This window comes from Pinus tabuliformis, chromosome 8 (genome assembly GCF_031772625.1).
Source record: "Pinus tabuliformis cultivar Carrire ecotype Pingquan chromosome 8, CPIR1, whole genome shotgun sequence".
NCBI lineage: Eukaryota > Viridiplantae > Streptophyta > Pinopsida > Pinales > Pinaceae > Pinus > Pinus tabuliformis.
The window spans coordinates 185,937,581-185,950,764 of NC_142294.1; the positions used below are offsets into that span (position 1 = coordinate 185,937,581).

At 40.4% G+C, this 13,184-nt stretch overlaps 1 protein-coding gene across 3 annotated transcripts in view; it reads right to left on the reverse strand.

Moving 5' to 3' along the window:
- The window catches only part of NUA (nuclear pore anchor), a 340,816-nt gene that overhangs the window by 34,420 nt on the left and 293,212 nt on the right, over positions 1–13,184 (reverse strand). For all 3 annotated transcript variants that reach the window (XM_089371934.1, XM_089371933.1, XM_089371932.1), the window contains exon 46: positions 10,125–10,187. In XM_089371934.1, coding sequence (XP_089228060.1) covers positions 10,125–10,187 — 63 coding nt within the window. The remainder of the gene's footprint in view (positions 1–10,124; positions 10,188–13,184) is intronic.

The window sequence follows — 13,184 nt, forward strand, 5'->3', positions numbered from 1 at the left end:
ATGGACCCATGTGGACTCGAATCGAAAAAGAAATGAATGGGGCTAAAATGAGTGGAAGGGGAGTAATATAGGTGGTATCAAGAAGTGGGACTACGCAACCAAAATCTGGATTTCCCATGTAGTAGTGCTATCCTTACAACTAATGGGCAATAAAGGAGATCCCATAGGACTAGGATACAAAGGTAACCACAAAATCGAGCAATGGAGACAAGAAAACAGACAAAACCCATTCTTTCTATTGAATCCCCCCAGCAATCCATGCCCAAAAGTGCCCATGAAAGGTAAACAAAATTACTCAACCAAACCAATGAAAAGTCATACCTTTGGGGTCGGGAGGCCCACCTTCAAACATACATTCATAACAAATGGGTGAGCAACCACATGGTTGGTCCAGGGGGTGGAGGAAATGGCACATCGAGCTATCTGGGGATTGCAAGGGGCTGTTGGTTGGTTGAGAACCGTTTAGGGGAAAATTCTCCTATGCATACTACCCACAGGTGGTGGGTAACAAGGCCCAACCACTTCATGACCTCTATTAAAATGAGGTTGTTTTAGCTCTCGCTGTCGACAATGAACTGCAACGGAGACCCCTTTACCGACATCTACTAGTGGAAATGATGCTCCCCTTCCTTTGGATCTTCAGCCTCAATCTTTTGGATCTTGGTGGTGGCAACAGTGGCGATAGGCTCCACATCAATAATCTACTTCCCTTTGTCATTCTCCTTGTCGGGTTCTAACTCAAAATCAGAAAATGCATCTAACTATGGAGCCTTCAGTTCGGCCAACAATGACTGCTTGGCTCAACACTCGCTTGTGTTGTGAGTGGTGCTCTTATGGAACTCGCACTACTTTCCCCTATCCTTCTTTGTCTTCGTGGAGTTGTTCTTTGCTTGCGGCTTCGGCAAGTTGTCCTTTGTTCTGTGATTTTGGGGAGCTCTTGCCCTACTTCTGATTCGCAGATCCAAAGTCACGCTTCTTTTGTTTAAATTTTTGTTCAATCTTGGCAGCATATCAATATGTTGCACCAAGAGTGGTCATATCCAGGAACTCCATTTGTTCTTGAATGTATTTGTGCAAACAATCGCAGTACTTGAGCACCAGATGTCGCTAAGAGTCTTTAATACCCAACTTTGCGCGTAGAGTATGAAAAATATTTGCGAGCTCATGCACATCTTAGTCCCTTTGATGTTGTAGTGTGGTCCATTGTATGTACTTGTCCTCATAGCTCTCCACATGATAATATTGTTCCTTGACAGTGTCTCAAAAAGAGTTCCAAGAGTAGGCGGCTGTAAATAAAGAGGGTTCCTCGGCCCTTTTCTCATAATAAGTTTCCCACCAATCTTTGACATGGGGAGCAACCTTAATCAACGCAAAATTTATATTCTCCCTATCAGAGAAACTATGGATGAAAAACTAACCTTCAAACAGATTCGACCATTTATCTACAACCTCTGCATCTAATTCACCTTAGAATATAGGGATATCGAAGTTTACTTGCACCTTGAGGGGGGTAGTGCCTCTAAAGTGACAGTTGGATGAAGATGCGTCGTCGATGGGCATCTGCTAAAGGATCTGGGAAAAGGATCTTTTGCTCCCTCGTCTAGTAGCTCAGGTAATGGTAGCTTATCTCTAAAAACAAATGTGGCGGCTACATGCATTTTCAACTATGTTAGAATAAGGCTCAGAGCCATTTTCATCATTAAGAAACAACAAGAAACCCTAAACATAAAAAAAACCTCACCCTAGCAGTTGGAGCACCAAAAGCTTGTGGGCCCCGTTGGGGTTAGTTGGAACATCAACTTCCCGAGGTCGTAACTTTGGCATACGATCTCCGTTTGGCTAGCATAATACCTCGTTTCAAAGATCTCCAAGAGGAGACCAAAAAAAAAACAACCAAACCTATGTAACACTTTTCCGATCTCTATGTTTTCCCAAGAATCGTCTTTTAGGCCCTCAAAATAGCTCCAAAAGTTTAGGACCCAAAAAACTGCAAAAAATAGTAAGTTGTGCTACAATTAATGATACTAAAAGAAAAAAAAGTGAGGGTCCATGTGGAATAGACAAGTGGCCACAAATACCCCCCTGGATCACTCATCCCCACTTAGGAAGCAACAGTCACCATTACATTGAGTGCCACCATGAGATGGGGTAACTTTTGTTGAACTTGGTCCCTAGTGAGCCACTTGTCTTGGTGCAAGAGTTGGCAACCATTGATAACCCAATACAGTTGGATCCTTTGTTTGCGACTGGTCTTGATCTATGTGTCCATAATGTGATCAATTGTGACTTGTTAGCTCTGTTGGTGTTAGTTGTTTTGCAATGTTTGATGTAGTGTTCCAAAAATCGCAATTTTTGCCTAAAACGATTAAATCAACGATTTTTTCATTTTGAAAAAGTCGCGATTTAATCTGGATTTTTCGAAAAAAATTGCAATCTTTTTTTTTTTTTTTTTCCTCTTTAAATTTTTTTTGTAATTTTTAATTTTGCGGATTTTATCTCGATTTTTTCCAATTCCAGGCCCTCAACAATTGAATCTCAATCACGATGTTCACAACATTGGTTTGATGTGTTCAACAATAGTGGAAAGTATGGCCAAAGGCGGTCCACATTGAACACAGGGTGCAGGCCAAGGAATGGATGGAATGTTGAGCTCGATAGTGTTGTCACCCACAATCTTAGTGATGGTGTAAGGCCCGTATCAGGGTGGTCGGACCTTTCAATGGGCTCCGACAAGGCGTTTTTCTGCAAATGCAACCAAACTTTGTCGCCCACCTAAAACTTAAGTGGCACCCGATCTTGATCTAACGTTGCTTGTACTTGGCATTGGACTTCTCCAAGATGCCATGAACATGTTGGCGGATGTGATGGATGCATTCAATAGACCTGGTTTCTGTGTAGCCCCATGAGGCATGGCAACATCAATTGGACACAATGGTTGAAATCCCAGACCCACTTGAAATGAACTACAACCAGTCGAGTTACGGAGAGCTTTGTTATAGATGTGCTACACATAGGGAAGGCTCTCATCCCAGGTTCATGGATGCTTGGAGTTGTACATGTGGAGTATGTGCACTATCATCTTGTTGATGACCTCTATCTGGCCATCAGTCTGGGGATGGAATGCATTCAACCAGGTGAGTTTTGTGTCCAACAGTGTCTAGAGGCTCGACCAAAATGTGCTAAGGAACCTACTATCCTGGTCTGATATAATGGTTTGCGGGATCCCAAAATGTACCCATACCCGTTCAAAGAAGAGTCTGGCAGTGCCCTCTGTTATGATACTTTTCTTGCAAGCCACCAATATAGCCATCTTAAAAAATCTTCCCGCGACCACAAATACATAGTCATTACCATGCTTGGTAGAAGGGAGGCTAGACAAACAGTCAATGGAGATGGATTCCCAGGGTTGGTTAGGACTAGGCAGAGGGGTTTTGGCCAATAAAGATACTTCTTTAGTACAGCCAGAGTTTTCTCCACACCAAAGTTTCTTGCGACTCGACTGTAGTGAGGCTCTTAAATCAGCTTGGCACGCTTGCTTGAAAGAACACAATGGTGACCTAGGTAGCATAATAATGTGTCTTGGAGGTGGAAATCTGGAACTTCCTTGCCAGCCACTAGCAACGGGTATGTGGTGGCGAACTCTGGATCATTTTTGTATAATTGCAGCCATCCAGAGGTCTCGTGGCCACAAAGTTGTGAACAATAGTCAGTGCTGCAACTGGGGGCCCACTCAAGCAATTTGCAACAAGATTGGTGTTGCCCTTTTCGTATTTAATTTTCAAGTGGAATTGTTACAGATATGTACACCACTTTCGACGATGATCGTTCTGCAACTTCCCTTGTGTTTGTATAAATTGCAGAGGTTGGTGATCTGTGTGGATGACTGTCTCCTTCCCCATAATGTAATGCTTCCATTGCGGCCAAGCTTGCGCGATAGAATACATCTCTTTATCATAGGTGGGGTACTTCTGAACTTTATCGGAAAGTAAGGTCGGTGATTTGTGTGGATAACTATCTCCTTCCCCATAATGCAGTTCTTCCATTGTGGGCAAGCTTGCATGATAGAATACATCTCTTTATCATAGGTGGGGTACTTATGAACTATATCAAAAAGTGTCTCACTATGATAGGCCACCAAATGCCCGTGTTGGGTTAGGACTACACCAATAGAATAGTCGAAGGCATCTGTCTCAATTTCAAAGGGTTGTTGCAGGTTTGGCAATGTGAGTACAGGTAAAGAGCAAAGGTGGTGCTTCAGCTCAATGAACGCCTTTTGTTGGGACTTAAACTAAGAAAACTTTGTTTTCACTCCGGCCTTGGTAATCAGACTCAAAGGCCAAGTGATATAGGAGAATCCTAACACGAACCTCCGATAAAAATTGGCAAGGCCCAAGAAGCTGCGAAGCTCTGTTAGAGTGGTTGGGGCTGGCCAATCTTTAATGACTCGGATCTTAGCCAAATCCACATGCACACCCTATTCATCTATGATGTAACCCAGATATTGGACGTAGCTCATGCCAAAGGTGCATTTCTTCAAGTTCGCACGCAGTTTGTGTTGCCGCAAGGTTTGAAGGACATGATGAATGTGTTGCAAGTGCTCTTCCCAACTTTTGCTAAACATGAGGATGCCGCCCAGATAAACAACCACAAACGAGTTGGTCAAAGACTGCAAGATGTCATCCATCATCCTCATAAGAGTAGCAGGGGCATTTGTTAGCCCAAAAGGCATGACCAACCATTCAAAAAAGGCCTTCCTTGGATTTGAATGTTGTCTTCCATACAGATATGGACTCTATTGGAACCTGGTGATAGCCAGACATAAAATCGATCTTGCTGAAATACTTGGCCCCCTTGAGCTGGTCCAGAAGGTCATCAATCCATGGGATTAGTTATCTGTTCTCGACAGTAATTTTGTTTAGTGCCCGATATTCAATACAAAGCCTCCAAGTCTCATCCTTCTTTTGTCCAAGTACAAACGATCTCCCACAAGGTGAGGAACATGGTCGGATGTGCCCTTTTTGCAACAACTCCTAGATTTGTTGCTTGAATTCTTCATTTTCGAGAACAGAGCGACAGTATATCGGCCCATTGGGTAAAGGTGCTCTAAGAGTCAGATCGATCGAATGCTTGACCTGACAATGCAAGGGCACCTCTCTAGATGAGGAGAAAATGTCCCTATATCCTTCCATGACCTTATCCACCTGCTTTTGTTGCGTGGTGGAACCTTTCGCAGGTACCATGGATATGGCCACAATCTTCCCCTTACTTTGAGAATGAATAAAAAAGAAAACAAATTTCCTAGTCTGTGAGATGATCTTACTGCATTGCTTAATAGAGATTAAAGGGATGGAATAGGCGCGGCTACCTCTGGTATTTTGTACAACTTACTGCCCAAAGTAATAATAACAATGCGAGGCATCAACTCATACACAACATGGCACTTCCACAAGTATAGTTGGCCTTTAATACATCACAAACTTCAAGAGGGGCAACATCACAAAATACCTCATCCGTGAAGGTCTTGAAACTGTAGGGAAGGCGGCATTGTTGGCTAACACAGAGGTCTCATCCTTGGTGAAGCCACCCAATATTATACAATTGCGGGTGTGGTGTGGTCGATAGGCCTAACCGCTTCACGACCTCTGCTGAAATGAGGTTCTTTTGGCTCTCGTTATCGACAATGAACTGCGGCGGAGATGCCTTCACCCACATCTGTGAGTGGAAGAGATGCTCCCCTTCCTTTGGATCTTCAGGCTCAATCTTTTGGATTTTGGTGTTGGGCTCTACATCAATTTTATACTTCCCTTGGTCATTCCCCTTGTCGAGTTTTGACTTTGAAGCCTTTAGCTAGGAATGCATCTGACTCTGTCGCCTTCATCTCGACCACCAGAGACTGCTTGGCTCGACACTCACTTGTGTTGTGAGTGGGGCTCTTATGGAACTCGCACCACTTTCTCGTGTCCTTCTTTGTCTTTGTGTTGTTCTTTTCTTGCGGATTCAGCAGGTTGTCCTTTGTTCTGCAGTTTTGGGGCGCTCTTGCACCACTTTTCATTCGCAAATCCAAAGTTGCACTTCTTTTGCTTAATTTTTTGTTCAATCTTGGCAACATATCATTATGTTGCACCAAACAAGGAGATGTCGAGCAACTCTGTTTCTTCCTGAATGTATTTATGCAGAAAGTCACGGTAATTGAGCACCAGATAGTCGCAGTACTTGAGCCCCAAATATTGCTCAGAGTCTTTGATACCAAACTTTGTGCATAGAGTATGAAAAATATTTCTGAGCTCATGCACGTCTTGGTCCCTTAGTTGTCATATTGTGGTCCAATGTGTTGAAATTTCCAAGTCTATCCATTAGAAATTTTACCTGTATTCCTTGTTAATTACAAACAAGTTATTTAAACATATAAACATCGAAATAAACACAATACAGTTTCAACCATCTACAGATCAACAAAAAGAAATAGCAAACACACAAGTGACACCCTTATTTTTGGACAACTCGTCCCCAGAAAAACCTAATGCAGGAAAACCGGTGCAACAATTCTGAGGGTTATTTATTATGCGGTATATCCTTGAGTACAACTGGGTACCAAACTGGCTCACCCAACAAAGAAAAATAATTGGCGGTAATACCTCTCTATTCGGAAGCAGATATTCAAAAAATCTGCCCCCACGAAACCCTCCCCAGCACAACTGAAGCACTGCGTCAGCCCTCCTAGCCTCTGCGTTAGCCTCAGAACCCTATGCGCCAGCCCTTTGAGGCACTCCGCAGCCTCTAAGCCTTTCTGTGTCACTCTTGCTGCCCTCTATGTGGATGACGCAAGCCCTTTGGCCTCTATGTTGTCTCAGCTAGCCTCTGTGCGGCCTACTCTAGCTTCTGCATCTGCCTCTCTGCCTTCTAGCTGGTCTCTCAGCACTATCTCTGCCTCTCTGTCCAGTATTGACTGCCCCTGGTTGCAAACTGATCATTGATTCGACTTTTCTTAGCAAACCTCGCTCTAGAAAATCGAATGACTAATCACTCTGGTGTGTTGTCCAACTGACCCTCAAGCCTCCTCTTATACTTCTAATGTTGATCCTTCAACGGTCGAGATTACATCTCTAATCAACGACTAAGATTAGATTTGGCTTGATCCATGTCTTTTTGAACCTTTTAACCCAGTTTTATATTAATACCCATTAATATTTTATTTTTTCGTAAGTTTAGACTTAGGAACTCCATTAAAAATATAAATTATTTTAATATCTCCTGAACTGAGAAGATTTTGCCCAAACCATTTCTGGGTCTTGGAGATCTCATGTGCTTTAGCCTCCACCGATTTTCATGGCTATGCACATCTGATGCTACCCCAAATCAACACAATGTATGTACTTGTCTTCATAGTTCCCCTCAAGTTAGTACTGTTCTTTGGAAACGTCTTGGAAAGAGTCCCAAGAGGGGGCAACTTTAAATAAAGAGGGTTACTCGACCTTCTTTTCATAGTAAGTTTCCCACAAGTCCTTAACATGGGAACAACCGTAAGCAGCGCAAAAGTAATCTTTTCCCTATGGGAAGAACTATGGACTGAAAAGTAACCTTCCAACAAATTCAACCATTTATCTACAACATCTGCATCTATTTGACCTTTGAATATAGGGATATCGAAGTTTACTTGTACCTTGAATGGGGTGGCGCCTCCAGAATAACTGTTGGATAAAGACGTGTCACCGATGGTTGTCCATCATTGTGTTCCAGTGTTGTTAAAATCACGATAATGTCGCGATATTATCACTTTATCGTGATAATTTATTGCTACCGATATTATCGCGAGAATATCCGAAATTATCACCAGTTTTTTTTATACCCGATTTTATAAGGGATGCTAAATGTTCGAAATGCAATGTTTTTTGAAAGAAACAAATAATTTTTGAGTGGGGCAGCTTAATGATCAAGTCTAGGCCCTAGTATTGATATGTTATTCATGGTAATGTTAAATTCTTAAAGTAAAAGTGACATTCTCCTTAATCTTCATTTTCATCCTTTTACTTAAATTTTTAACATTACCATGAAATGTCTCAGGATGTTTGAGAGTGGTTCCGGCCTAATTGGATTTCATATGGAGAAAGTAGAATTTTAGATTTCATTCAAAATCCAGCAGACTTGTCAGTTTTTTAGGATTTCAGGATTGGGAGATTGTAATATTTCCAAGTGACACCACCTGCCCGGGCTACCCTGTGACCAATAGAGGATGTGGTCTACCTCCTATAGTTCTTACTTCTAGTTCTTCAGCTTCTAGAGCATAGCAGACTCCACTGCCAATTCCACCAACACCAACATTTACATCTAGAGGGAAAGGGAAAGTTGTGGCATTTTCTCGCAAGAGGGGCAAAGGAAATCAATAGGATTAGACTTTAGTTATTTTCTTCATTTTATTGTATATGACATTATGACATGATGAGATACATTATTATATTTTTTGTTGATATTTTGAGGCTGAGTTGGGACTCAGGAGTCAGGGCTTACTATTCAAAGACATGATTCAATGTTATGTGTGATTTTAGCACTAGAAATGATATTAAACATCTTATATATTAGTTCTTTTATCATATTTATGTGTCAATGTATTTATTTTGTGTTGTAGATGGTTTAGATATTAAAATTTTGAAAAAAAATGAATATTTTTGTACCAAACGATTTTTTCCCGATTATTTCCCAATAATTACGATTTTTTTCCGATTTTTTCCTTGTGCCGATATTATCCCGATAACAATTAATGCAACATTGCCACACGCTATAGGACGTGTCTCCGTGGAACACTGGTAAAACCCTTTATTTAGGGAATCATTCACTTATCTAGAGCAGCATTACAGATTTAGTGGCACATTTAGCAAGACTAGACACATAAAGAGGAACACCTAGTTTATAAGGAGGTACTGGAGAGTGTTATGGCATATTTGATGGTCAAAGCATCTACAAGGGGGCACCCCACCAAAGTAGGATGGCACATGGCATCTAAGCAGCTATCAAAGGTCAAATGCACATTTAATAGGAACACCCTTTATTGGAAGTGTATATATTGACTTACTGAGTATCCTAGAAAGTCTAATGGATGGAATCAACACAAGAATAAAGGAGTCCCACCTTCTAAGCATCGTATGATATACTTCATTGTGAAACCTTTAAGGAAGTGTTTCACCTATGGATTGACACATGGTAGCAAGGAACACTCCCACAAATCTAAAAAAGCCCCAAAAAGATGAGTGCCTTCTAGGAGAGGATGAGTACTTGTGGACTTATTTCATCCCTTCATGAATTGCTTCACTCACAATGTCGACACATGGCAGCAAGGAACATTTTCACCAAATCTAAAGAAACCCAAGATGAGGAGCACCTTGAAGGAGAGGATGTGTACTAGTGGACCTCTTTCAGCCATTCTAGAATTTATCGTCCACAATGAGGATGTGTGCCTGCATAAATTTTCATCCAGACTTTTTATCGAAAACTTTTTATTATTTCTTGGAGGAAAAGACAAAATATACACTTAGAGAGTGTTCTATATAAAAGGACTTCCTCTCATTTGAAAGGTAGAATTTCTATCGGATGAAAACATGTAAGGCCAATAACTTTGCAACTACACGTGAAGGGAAGAAGTGTTGTCTTTGCTAATATCTAAACAGAGTATTGCTGCCATACTTTTCTGTAAAGGGCTGTTTTCACTTATCATAATAGGTTATAGTTTGATAAAGGAATAGGCTCAAGTTAAGTCTCTAAACCCTCTTCACTACTTTGATATCAGATTTGAATTACAATGTATCAAGGGGTTGTTCATTCAATAGAAGGCTGTCCCTATTATTCTAATCTCATTTTTTATCAATTATGAGGCTGCAAAAGTCAATGAATGTGGTGTGTCTTGCTTGGACATTTCATGCAGCGATTACATATGTCAAATCTATCTATGACTGATAATACTTGTTATCTTGTGGTTTCATCCCATCTTCATCATAAACTTTCAAGTTCCATTTGTTACCTCGAATCCATCGACCGAGTTTTATTAAAAATTTATTATTGATTCCTGGAGTTATTATGAATGAAGTCTGATACCATATTTTTTAACAAATATTGTATATACAAGGAGAAAATACCTCTATGCTATGTCCTTGCAGAGATTTAATTCTTCCATATTCATCATAGTACCTCTTTTTTTCCTGCAAGAGAAGTAAAAGTCAAACTGTTAGTCATACATGAATTCTTGATACAAAGAAACTGCTTAAGAATCATTTGGTGTACCTTCATTTGGTAAGCCAACAAGTACCTCCACTAATGAATCTAAAGATCTAAGATTTTATAACCATAAAAATAAATATCACATAGATAATTGTTGCCAATGTCAATATATTAAACATGAGCATGTATTTAACAAAAGCTCCTAGAATAACCATAAACCAACAACATAATTTTTCAGTCAAGTCAAACGTATCTTTTGAGCATCAGGAACATGTTTAAATGAAGGCTTATCAAGCAAATACAATAGAAAACCATTTAAGGCAGCTTTTTCATCTCCAAAGAACGAAGTAACTAGCATGTCCAATGTTAATGTTTATCGCCTTAACAAATTATTTTCTTGCATGAACCCTATACACAGCTAAATGGTCATTGCAAATAAAACTATGCACAGCTTTAGTACCTTCAAAGCATATGATATCTATGGTAGCTTTCCAATGTACATTTCTGCATTTTCAATTATCCAATGCATGCACACATGGGATCCAATTGATATGTATGTACCTACTTTGAACAAATAAATCACCTAACTTTTAACATGCGCAGAATGTGCCTCTTCCTGACACATATTGGACGGCACAACCTCCTCAATAACATCCTATATAATGATCAAACTAAAAAGATGATTCATTACACTTTCTCAAACAATATGTTGTCCTAAGAAAGAATTGTTAATTTTTGGTACGTTCTATGCTTAAGAGCAATTTACTTCAATTTCTTCGCTAGCCCAATATCAATGTTCATATTAGCAATCACATTAGCATGATAGTAAAATGCAGATAGAACATAAACATAAACAGTAGAAGACAACCCAAGACAAGAGGACACAAGATGTGGCACCAGCTAGGGACAAACCCGAATGTGGGGAAACCCTTTATCAATTCTTCTTATATTCTTCAATAGTTCAGCAGAGAGAGAGATAGTACAAACATACAAAACTGATATTTATGACAGCAGTAGAAAGTCCATCATTATCCTAATGATGACTGTTCAAAGATGCAGCCCTGAATTCTCATGACAGTCTGTAAACAATCACTTAGGATGCTGAAGCATACCCTTTTAGGAGATCATCAATCTAGAAGCCTTCAACATAATACAGATGCAACATTCCTTTGATTGCTAGCTGCTCCTGCAATTTCAAGTTACGGCACAATACACAGCCCTTAACCTTCCACGCTGTCAGCAAACTAGCTTTCCTAAGGACTCCTGCAAGTTGTCCATCAAACTGTCTCAACACATACAAGATACACTCCAAAATGTGTGCACTAGCGTGGGTAATTAGGCTGCTGCAATTCTTGACTGGTTAGGGCACCCAGCCACAGTCCCTAACAACCCTCAAACTAACCCAGGATGCTGCCCTCCATGCTCCTCCTTTAGGGCAGTTTCAAGCCTAAAGCATGGACTAGAGAATTAGCCTCGGAGACAATCCACCCAGCTTTAATTTGTCTAGTTCTTCTTTATCCTAGGCTCTTCCACGAATATTCGTTGTTGCTCTTTGTAGAGAAATCCATGTGCCAAAACAAAGTAATAAAAGGAAAAATAGGACCATCTAGGCTGGAAATTTTCACCACCAAAGTAGTAAAATAGATGATTTGATCCACAATAGATGATGATTCACTTGATTTCAACTCTCCTTTGTTTACATATTTCCCATGGGCTCCAAAATGTGAGGGGTTGTCGATGCAACCAATGTCACATGGTTCGGGTTCGAGTTCAGGTTCGGCAATGATTAGGTTCGGTTTGAGTTCAAATTTTTTGATGAGGTTCGCCATTAGGTTCATATATATATATATATATATATATACATGAACCTAATATATATATATATATATATATATATATATATATGTTCATGTATATATATATATATATATATATAATGAATTATAGGATAAATTATCAACATCGGTAAACATCAAAAATGCTATCACAGACATGGAAACAACAAGGATAAATTGCAAGTTTGAGTTGTGACATGAAGTTATGAGTTTTGATCTATGGACTTGGTCAATGGCTATGACGTTCGATGAGGTTTTGTTAAAATCGGCAACTAGGGCCAAACTCCATATGGGTCATCTTATTAATGACAGCTGATATTTTTCTTGGATCCCTCTCATCGAGAAGTGTAAGATTGATCTAAAAATCATCCGATTCCGATAAGTATTCATGGAGATATGAATTTATTTGTGTTAAGGGACAATTCGTTAAGGTCGGCCAGCAACCAATCAAACCCCACTTGTGCTCAACATTTTAGTATAAATAGAGGTGGCCTTCAAGTCATTTCTACACACTCACTTGGTATCTCTTCCTCCCTACATGTCTTTGGGTTTTAGTAGGAGGAGAGATCCTAAGGGACAATGCTGCCCTAATGGAGATCTATGTTGCCCTAATGAAGAAGCCCTAAACACAGAAAGGAAGGGAGATCTAGAATGGTGAAGGAAGCCTACATAACACAGCAAGGAAAGATCTAATTGTTGGTCTAGAAGAGACCCTATCCGCTGTCCTAAAAGGCACCTACACGCAGCCCTAAGGAGAGAGACCTATATGCTAATCATAAGAGCCCTAGCCACAGATCTAAGAAGCCCTAGCCGTAGTCAACAGGAGTTCTAATGCACAGCAAGAAAAGACCCTAATCCGCAGCAAAGAGGGAGCCCTATACGCAGCTAAGAAGAGACCCTAAACCGCAGCAAAAGAAGACCTAGCCGCAGATCAAAGGAGCCCTAACGCAGCAAGTAGAAGCATGTTGACAACGTGAAAGAATTCGGGTTGTTGTAGGTGACAGCGCAGTAATAGAAGTTGTTCTAGGCATGTTTTGAGGACTGTTTGCAAGACAGGGAGCCACAATCAAGAGGTGAGGTTGTGCGTTAAAGAAGTCTGCACTCAAGTCTAAGAACAGATCAACGTAGGGCTGAATTGTGTAT